At 50.2% G+C, this 10,494-nt stretch overlaps 1 protein-coding gene across 1 annotated transcript in view; it reads left to right on the forward strand.

Moving 5' to 3' along the window:
- Positions 1-10,058, forward strand: part of PSMD1 (proteasome 26S subunit, non-ATPase 1) — a 122,110-nt gene extending 112,052 nt beyond the window's left edge. Inside the window, exons 21-25 of the mRNA XM_072996336.2 lie at positions 3,504-3,596; positions 4,911-5,003; positions 7,134-7,280; positions 8,270-8,425; positions 9,855-10,058. Of these exons, the coding sequence (XP_072852437.2) occupies positions 3,504-3,596; positions 4,911-5,003; positions 7,134-7,280; positions 8,270-8,416 (480 nt within the window). The 3' untranslated portion in view covers positions 8,417-8,425; positions 9,855-10,058. The remainder of the gene's footprint in view (positions 1-3,503; positions 3,597-4,910; positions 5,004-7,133; positions 7,281-8,269; positions 8,426-9,854) is intronic.
- Positions 10,059-10,494: the final 436 nt, after the last annotated feature.

The raw sequence follows: 10,494 nt of genomic DNA on the forward strand, positions 1-10,494 counted from the left end.
CCCAGGTCCCAGAAAACCGTGCATCTTGCCATCGCTGTGATTCACCAGGCATTATCTACATGCTTCCAAGCGTATCTTGATCGGCCTATAGGCTACAAACATTCTTTTTTAAAAGCTGGAAGGTGCTCTCCTTAGGAAGCTGAATTCAGTAATCTGTATCACATCTGTGCTGCAGGAGATTCATGGGTTATCTACAGCTCTTCATTGTAGCCACACACACATGAAAGGTCCCTTAATTTGTGTGGTTTCTTATCTGAATTCCATACCTCCGAGTTTGTTTAGGTGGATGGAAGAGGAGACCTCCCTCTGTCTCTTGGAAAGACCCGAGTGATCATCATCCAACATGGTTGAAGGCCCAGAATCGGAGCAATGGGCTTTCCCAGCAGCCGTGAAACCTTTGAGTTAAGAAGCCTCAGAGTTAGCCACTTAGCCTTTGTAGCCTTTGCCTGTTTGCTGCGTACCAAGTTGGGAGGAGCTGGCTTAGGTTTGTTTAAAGAAGCCCCATGCTTAATCTCTAATGTCTGTTTATCTGTGTCAAGCCTTGTAATTAATATGTTAACAAATTCCCACAGGCCTGCTTTCTTGTGGGAATCACGTGATCCTAAATTCTCTGTATGGGGTTACGGGACAGCTTTGCTTTGAGCTCTTTTGAAGTATGGAGGGGAAGGCACTGAAAACTAAACAATTTACCAAGAGTGAAACACAACTCTCAGAAACCACAATAAGGCTCGGAGTCCCTTCAGGATGAACACGTTCTATTTTGCATCAACTTTTGTGGACTGGAGCCCAAATTTCACCCCGGGATTAATCTTTCTTGTTTTTGCTCAATAGAATAATACAGCCGTCTATCCCTGTGTTATTGTTGTACGTCCTGCCTTGTATCACAGATGTTTTCAGAGCATGCAAGCACTGCATTAGTCTGCTCAAACAAAGGAATTATATGATTTTTAAGGAACTAGTATGTTTTTTTCTCAAACGAAGTGACTTTTTAAAAAATAGATATCCGCACTTGGAGAATTGTGTTTCTCTCTTGAAATTGTCGCATGAATTGTGCAACAATTGGGCTGTATTTGCAGAAGCATCTTGGAGTAAATACTTACTACTTGAAACAACAGCTCCACCCACCGCACCCCACACACCCTGTTTTCCAGCAACTGGAATTCAGTGGGGTCTTGACTTACGAACGGCCCGAGTTATGAACATTTTGACTTACGAACCGCTCTCATAGGAAAATATTGACTTGACTTAAGTACTTAGATTTGAGTTAAGAACTGAAAAAAACCCACGTGGGAGGCAGGGAAAGTGCAAAATGTGAACTTTCAGTTAACTGTTGGCCAGTGAAAAGGGTGCCTGTCTGCTTCCTCACTCCTCCCAGCGTTTAGAGAGTGGATTGGGAGACAGTCTTCAGACTGCCTGGTACTGGACTGCCTGGACTGTATTTTCCCTGCCTTCCCCGAACCTTTCTTGACCTAAGAAAAAAAGAGACAAAATATCCCCCTCTAGTGGTCGAAGACAGAATAGCAGCTTCCCATTAGTTTCTATGGACGGAAAAGAGCAGATACGGATCAAATGGTTTTCAATGCATTCCTATGGGAAATGCAGATTTGACCTGAGAACTTTTTGACTTGAGAACCGCCTTCCAATACGGATTAAGTTCAAAAGTCAAGACCCCACTGTACTCTCTCTGATTGGGGGGGATTCTGTTTTTTCTGCTTCTAGGTGCTCCTTACTGGCCAATCTAGTTAAAAGTTCAGAAAATGTACTATTTTGGACTGTAGCTCCCAGAATATCCCAGTCAGCTTGGCCACAGAACGTAGGGGCTGAAGCATCATGATAGTCCAAAACCTCTCCCAAATAGAGATGAGGGTATTCGTATACGAATATCCCCACACAGGTAGCATTAAGGAGGGTCCGCCCCCATGGGGAACAGACGGTCCACTCACCGATCTGACGCGGACGCAGAGGGCATAATTCTATCAATGGTTCCGCAGCCCGCGATCCACTCGCCATTCCTTGACTTTGCAGCGAGGCTTGTCCTCCTGCCAGGAGTGGCGAGTGGATCACGCGCTGTGGAGCCGTTGGTGGAATCATGCCGTCTGCATCCGCGTTGGATCGGTGAGTGGCCGTCCGTTGCCCATGGGGCCGGACCCTCCTTAATGCTACCTGTGTGGGGATATTCGTATACGAACACCCCTATCTCTACTCCTGAACTCTGGTCAGGCTAATGTTATTGTTCGTCAGCCAGGATTCGTGTCCACAGTCTGAAGAAGGATGAGTGGAACCTGATCCTTTCATCTTCCATTCAGCACATCTCCACCTACCTTGGGTCCAGGCTCACGTGGAGAATTAATAGGTTAGCGGTGACTTGACTTAGGATACATTTTCCAAGACTCTTCTGCGGGCCTTAGAGGCATGTTGCCCTTTTGGTATTCCTAAAAGTGCTTCGGGATAACCTCAGGAAGGATGATTGGACTGAGGGGCATTTGATTTCCGTACAGCTTCTCTCAGAAAAAGAAAAAAAAGAGGAGTGGATCAATCCATCCATCCCTGCACAAAGATTAACATGCCAGGAAGGAAACTTGCCTGAACTTGCAACAGGCTTTATCTCCTTTTTAAAAATTATTTATGCATGCATGCATGCTCTCTTGTGATAACACGGCCCCACCAGAAATCAGCAAGAAGCGTGGCTGCGTTTCCTGCTGAAAGGAGTTCAGTTGTTTGCAGAACAACGGAAAGAAGGGACGTGAGGGGAGAAAGGATAGAGAATCTTTGGGGTTTGGGCAGAGAGTGGGGATGATGATGGGAATGGCAACTGGAATCCTTGAGAAAAGGGATGCAGAAAAACCAGCCTCCCTATCTGCCAGAAGTCTCTTTTAATTCTCTGCTCCTCACTCCCTTGACACGCGACACTTGAGAGCAATGCCTCCCAACCTTGAGTCCCCCAAGAAAACTTGGGGGGACCCAAAGAACACCTTCTGGGAACTCCAGTCCCAGAACCTCTGGGTGAACCAAGGGTGGGAGCCACTGTTTTAGAATATGTAGCTTCTCCTTTTAAAGCAGGGACTCGAAGCATTGGGCAGGATTGCATGTGGCTGGAGATTTGTTAAACTGGAGATTTGCCAAAGGTTTAGTGGCCAGTAACCAAGCCCTGTGCTTTCTCTCTGCCTTCCCCCGGCCTTAAACGTGGCTCGTCCTGTCAGAGCTGAAATGTAAAAACCAGGAAACCGAGCAGTGGATAAACATTATGCTGTACCGATGCTCCACCAGGATAAATGGCCTCCTAATGGAATAATGATATTTCAGAGGAACATGCAGCCGCTGACGACTCCAAAGCTTCCGTTGAGCGCCAAAGGAAGCATCAATGTCTTATGTGATTTGTGTGCATCTCCCCACCGGCGCAGTGTGTGTGTGTCAGAGAGAGAGAGGCCGTAGCAGCACTGCTCTCTAGTTTTTGCCTTGAGTGTCTCTAAACATGCTCTCCCAATTGTGTCTCATTTTTCCAGATGCCAAAAGTGCAGTACAGATCCAACGTCAAGCCCTCCACGTTCGCCTACCCAGCCCCTTTGGAGGTGCCGAAAGAGAAGGAGAAAGAAAAGGTGAGCCCGCTCTGGTCAGGTTTGGAGGGGCTGTGTGCGGGAAGCTCCCTCCGGTTGCAGGGGGACCTGGAAGAAAACCCTTCCGAGCTGGGTGTCACAGCCAGCTAGAGCCAGCCAGCCAGCCAGCCAGCGCTGTGTTCTCAGCTCAGCTTCCCTGCCCGGAGAGGAAGACTGCTCTGCGCTTCTGCAGTCCTGATGTGATTGCTCATCAGAGCTTGCAAATACGTGTATGGGTAAGGGGAACAGCAACAATCCTAACAATACCCCTGGAGGATGGATCAGTTGCTCCAAGCATGCATTCATCTCATTCACATGCTCTGTATTTAGATGTACACTTGAACAACAACAGGAGTAGGTGTCCACTGTTTTTCCCCAAGAATTTATTTCTGTTTGTTTGTTTGTTTAATGCTAGGCACTACTCTGAGTAGTTTAAAGTCAGAGATAATATAATATGTTGTTGTTGAGTCGTTAAGTCGTCTCCGACTCTTCGTGACCCCGTGGACCAGAGCACGCCAGGCCCTCCTATCTTCCACTGCCTCCCAGAGTTGGGTCAAAATCATGTTGGTAGCAATATAATATAGTATAAAATAAACAGAACAGAACATAAACAACCATCAGAATAAAGTAACAAATATTCAAAAGCGATCAAAATACAGTCAGTGTATCTAACATAAACCAAAGCAAGACCAAAAGATGGCAGGACAGGTGTAACAAGGCATAAAAGAGGATGCCCTTAAAGACTTCTGAGAACAGTCTTGTCCTGAGCATCCTCTTAAAAGGATGATTTGGTTCTGAAAGCAGCCGAGAATTGTGAGGCTACGTACAATGTTGAAATTCGAGGCCATTCAAGGGCTTAATTAGTTTTACTGTATGTCCTATATTCAGACAAGTGGAGTGTGCTGTGCAAAGCACCCTTTGGGGTGAGTCGGTGGGCGCTGGGTTCCCCGGTTCAGTTCAGCCATGCTGAGTAAGGAGAATTCTGCTTTTGGAAGTTGTGGGGTCGTGCTGTGGGGTCCTTTCCCCTGGTGTCCCCCCTCCCAGGGTCACTCTGGCTTTTTAGTTCCCTTTGCCCAGACTGCCTTTGAGCTCCCTCACCACCAGCTGGGTTGCCAGATCTGAGACCTAAAAGCCAAGCCCTGAGACTCAGTCACATTTTCCCCGCAAAGAAAATTCCCATTGCGTTCCTGGTGGTGCTGGTGTCTGTGTGTGGGGGGGGGGGGAGGGGGTGTTGGAGGCTCTCTCTGTCTGCCTTGGAGCCTGCCGCCATCCGCTTGTTTTCCTGAATGCTCTTTTCTCCTCCTGGCAACCTCTCAGGTTTCGACAGCGGTGCTCTCCATCACTGCAAAGGCGAAGAAGAAGGAGAAAGAGAAGGAGAAAGAGAAAAAGGAAGAGGAGAAAATGGAGGTGGTGAGTCTCGAGTCTCTCCGCCTTTGAAGCATCTTCTAGGAATGGTGTGGGGCGGCGGGAAGGACAGGAGGGCCCGTGAGCTCATGTTCACCCCGTTTCTTTAGGCAGGAATCATGATGTCCAGCTCCATCCATTAGCCATCCACAAGGAAGCACTTTCGCGTTAGCACAGAAAGACATACGGACAGTATCTCGGGGGACCTCGTAGGAAGCCAAAAGAAGGGGCTTCCCCCTCCCCCTTGTATACAGTTCTGCAAGACGGTGGCGAGAGTAGCTTTAAATGCCTGCTCTTGCCATTTCTTGCCCACCGTCAGCTTGCTTAGAGATAACAGACACAGCTGGCATCAGTCCCATCGGCCCTCCCTCCCACCTAGACAGCTTCTGACTGTCGCCAGCCGTTCACCTGCCAGTATTTCAACACAGCTGCTCCAGCAAGGGCCGGCCGGCAACATGCAGCCCCTCCAAACATTGACCTGCCATCCTCAGGCCAACATGGCTGCTTGGGAGAGAGGGAGGGTCGGAGCTGAAGTCCCGTGAGATCTCCAGGGTCCATACATTGCTCCCCCTCCTTTGGGTATTTTTTGGCTCCCCTTTATAGCATGGGGTTTGAGTGGGTGGCTTCATTGGTATTGGGTGAGGTGGCTCCCTGTTTCTCCTGCCCCCGCTTCAAAGCACTCTCTGGGGTGGAGGCAGGCCCAGCGACAGGGGAGGTGTCTTGGGGCAGCTGGGGAGAGTCCAGCCCGCCCCCCCCCGGCCTTGAAACCCAAGCTCTGCTGCCCACGATCTCTGCCATCACCCCACTGGCACCAGGAGGTGGAAGGCAAAGCCGTTGTGGTTTCTGTTTGTCTCACCTTGCCCGTGGAAAGGGACCCACGCCGTGGCTCCTGTATAGAAGACGACAGCAAAGGGGCAGGCACCCCCGTCATGGCAACAAGAAAGGCGTTGCCCCCCAGGACCTCTTGCCCAGATCTAGTGGGGGTAAATGCAGAGTCCCGTTCTGGAGCAGGGAGCCCGGGTTTGGCGCAGGGATCCCACTTAGATAAGTCTGGACGTCTTTCTCCTCCCGCGCCGTCTCCAGAGGCAAAGCTTGGACAACAGGCTTTGTCAAAACCACAACTCCCAGAATCTTCTAGCCGGTGCGGCTCTCTCGGCTGACACCAGATGCCAGCCCTTGCATCGCCAGCTGCCTCTTTTCTCGTGACTTTTTTGGCTTTGGGTGGGGGCCCCCGTGGTGGTCTAAGCGCCTCGTCTTCCCAGGCCTGCTGGGAGATTAGGATCTTCCTGCATTGTCCAAACTGTGATCACTAAGCAGTATCTTGGAGCCAAGGTGGTGGTGAGGGCCCTGAATGGAAGCAACCGTTTTTTGGTCTGCCTTTTTTTTTCCCGGGGAGAACGTGACACTTGCCTGGAGGTATTTAACAAGGCTTTCATCCTGGACCTCGAGAAGGCAAGGAGAGCGAAATGTACACGAACGTGACTCCAAGTTGCTTTTAACTCCAGCCAGCATCTCCCCACTGCCATCTTAGAAGACAGTTTCATAAGCCCGCAAAACAGGATCCCTGGAGGGGGACAGGAAGGAACTGTATAGCTTTTTAATGTATATTTATTTAAGCAATCCTTTAAAATCCCCCCTTTAAAAAAAAAAAAACCATGTAGAGCCATAGGGAGAGTGTAGGCAGAGTCCCCGAGCAGTTTAGCTTGGCGTGGTGGGATTACTTGTGAGCCTCGTAAAAGGCTGCCCTCCTGTGGAGTAAATGTATATCCCCCCCCCCCCCGGGGCTAGGCCTGGGTGAGTGGGATAGCTCCGTTGAATGACCAACGGTGCCTCGGTCAAAACTTTTGAGAGCGATCCTGGTCTTTTTCTGGCACTGAAGTTTATTTACGTAGGTAGGAGGTAGTGGTCTTTGAGCCAGGAGGAGCAGGGGCTGTACCATGTTGGGAGGGTGCAGGGAGGCTGGGGACTTTACCTTGCCCCCACCCCGTACCAAAATCAGGGCCACCCAGGCTTATGCTGAGGAGAGTATGAAGCCCAGAGGGTGTGTGAAAAAGCCTTCTCCTCCTCTTTCTTGGGGCTCCGGATTCTGTCACTTCAGGGCTCCCTGGCTGATTCCGCTCCCTTCTTCCTCAACAGGATGAAACGGAGAAGAAGGAGGAGAAGGAGAAGAAGAAAGAGCCCGAGCCGTCCTTCCAGATCCTCGACAACCCCGCCCGGGTGATGCCAGCCCAGCTGAAAGTCCTCACCATGCCGGAGAGCTGCCGATACCAGCCGTTCAAGACGGTAAGTCTCGGACGGCTCCTACCACTTTCCACCGACATACCTCCTCATCGTGTGAAGGTGGTCTGAGTGTGTCAAATGAAAAAAAACGACAAACCAGGACTCTGTCGGGGGAAAAATGGTGCACGTGTGATAAGCCCCTGCTTCAGACTGGCCCGAGAGACTCTCAGCACCATAATTGGGAAACCCCAAAAGCCAGCCCCATTTCCCAGTCGCCTCTTTTGAACTGGGGAGGACTCTTTTCGTAGGTTCGACGGAAAGGAGCCCGAGAGCCGCCCCCCCCTCTCAGCAGCCGGCGTGCTCCTTGGGGAGGGCAGAGCAGGTTGGGGAGAGAGAAGCAAGGGAGGAGGCAGCAAACAGATTTGAAAAGATTTGCCGTCCTGAGCACCAAAAATGTCGTGGGCTGTCTGCGGCTTCTCACATGTTGGCCTGGTGCCGGGGAACCCCTCCGTAGATGGTCATCCCATCCCCATTTCGGTGAGCGGGGGCTGTCTTACGTTGGACTCGCTGCTGCTCAGCGGCCGGTCAACCAAAACGGGTTGCTTGAGCCATGGCTCCAGTGCATGCGGTCAGTAGTCCAGATGCGGCCGGCCTGCCACTTCTCTCTGTTCTTCGAAAGCCTGAACCGCCGACTCCTCCAGCGTTCTCTCTCTCCCTGGCAAGGCATCCTGTTCCGCAGCTCATCTTCCTAAATGTGTGGCTTGGTCGGCCACCTGTGTTTTACCAGATCAGATGATTTGCCAGGTCAACCGGCCTACAATGCCTGGCTCCAAGAAAGTCCTCCTGGGGCAGCCGGGACCAGCCCCTGGGCCCCACTCAGCATTTGGTCCCCGAGGCAGCTGTCTCACTAGGGTCAATGGTAGGGCTGGCCCTGCTCTTTGCAGCCACAAGTGAATGTGGGGGGGGGGGGAGAGGAGAGTGTTGGTTCAGCTGCCGCTCAAGAGTGGTCACCGATCTCCACTCAGCCACCCTGTGTTTTCCTTTTTTTGCAGCTTTCCATTGGTGGCATCATCGTCTTGAGAGACACAAGCGAAGACACGGAGGAGTTGGTGGAGCCCGTGGCAGCTCACGGGCCAAAGATTGAAGAGGAAGAACAGGAGCCGGACCCGCCGGAGCCTTTTGAGTACATTGATGATTAGGGCAGGAGGGTAAGTCCCGTAAGAAAGGGGCGGGCTTCCTGGCTGGACTAGACCAAGCCCCCCCATCCTGAACATCAGGAAAAACTCCCTAACTGTTAGAGCAGTATGACGACGAAACCCCATGACCTCAGGGGGAGGTGGTGAGCGTTCTAACGCCGGCAGCACTCAAGAGGAAATGGGGCCGCCCTCAGTCAGATCTGCTTTGACTGGGATTCCTGCCTTGAGCAGGGGGTAGGACTCCATGGGCTTAGAGGTCTCTTCCAGCTCAGTTCTTCTATGGTTTTAACCCCGTGTCTCTTAAGACACCGTACAGTATTTCAGGAATGCATCCAGGATTCAGAGCATTGCTTCCTCTGGACAGGGATAGGGTCTATTCCTCACCTACAGCACCCAGACAAAAGGTAGATTTGGCTCCTCTGGAGTTGCTGCCCTCTTGCGCAGCGTCCCATAAAATGGCGTTCACCGCATTGTCCTGTGGTAGAACGAGTCTCAGAATCCCACAGTCTGGGAGCTGGTCTCCTACCAACAAGCGTTCCCAGGTTCTGGTGGGCATCAGAGAAGCAAAGATCTGTGTTTTGGGGCTTCAGCTCCAGAATTCCTCAACCAGCGTAGCTGTAGTTCCAATGAGCACACCTTGAGTAGACACACATCTGATGGTGGTTGTGGGTTTTTCGTGCTGTTTGGCCGTGTTCTTAAGGTTTTTCTCCCTAATGTTTCGCCAGTCTCTGTGGCTGGCATCTTCAGAGGACAGGAGTAGGAATGCTGTCTGTGTTCTGGTGCAGTGTGTGGGATAGTTGAGTATTTGTAGCTGTGGGATCAGTGTAATGTGGGAATAAGGGGATAATAACAAAAAACACCCTGATCACCATAATCACGCAATCTCCTGAAAAGAACAAAAAGCTGATCCCACAGCTACAAACACTCAAGTACCCCACACACTACACCAGAACACAGACGGAGTTCTAACTCCTATTCTTCGAACATGCCAGCCACAGAGACTGGTGAAAGGTTAGGAAGAAAAATCTTCGGAACATGGCCAAGCAGTTAAAGAAATTTTGCTTGCTTCTGTTCATGGCAGCAGCCCTTAGGAAACTTGAGGGGTCAGATTCTCAGCTGAAGCCTGCTGGTCTCCACCATGACCATCCCCTGCCAAGTCTGGTCCTTCCTGGTGGCTTTCTGGATATCCTTGGAAGCTACCTCTTCCCACAGCCTTGCCCAATGTAGCTGATTGGAGAAGAGGATGATGGAAGCTACCGTCTGGGAGGCTGGAGGCGGCCCACGCCCGCAGGCATTTCATCTCTGCTGGGGAGGAGGGCTCAACCCAGGCAGGAGACAGGCTCGGTTGCTCTCCTCTCCTCGGAATCCCTGGGAAGAAGCCTAAGCTGAACCCGGCCCTCACTCTCCGCTTTTTGTCTCCTCTGTTCCTTTTCCCGACCAGGACCTTTGGCGCGACACGTGATGTCGGAAACCCTGCAGGCAAAGAAGGTTGCTCTGGCAGCCCAGTGCATGCCCCGAGGCTTCTGCGCTGGCCGACAGCAGGCAGGCCACATTTTATGGTTGACCAAGGGAAAAACTCTGCTCTCTTTAGTGTATTCTTTCACAAGGAACCGGTTTTCAAAATAAATAAATTTAAAAAAACAAACAGTTGGGAATTGTGCTGTTGGTTGTTTTGTTTCTTCTCGTGGGCTTGGTAGGAGGGTTGCCGCTAGATTCACTGTTGCTCCCACTCTGTTTTGTGTGTGTGTGTGTACATACACACACACACACACACACACACACACACACACATATATATACATATATATATATACATATACATACATATACATACATACATATACATACATACATACATACATACATACATACATACATACATACATACATACATACATACATACATATATATATATATATATATATATATATATATATATATATATATATATATATATATATATATATATATATATATATATATATATATATATATCTTCCCTGGGAGAAATCTCTTTAGCAGCCCATGGCTTTTAAGCAGATTCATTGTCAGCACAGAACAAAGGAGGCCCGGTTAGTCC

The sequence above is a fragment of the Pogona vitticeps genome, chromosome 3, assembly GCF_051106095.1.
Source record: "Pogona vitticeps strain Pit_001003342236 chromosome 3, PviZW2.1, whole genome shotgun sequence".
Classification (NCBI taxonomy): Eukaryota; Metazoa; Chordata; class Lepidosauria; order Squamata; family Agamidae; genus Pogona; species Pogona vitticeps.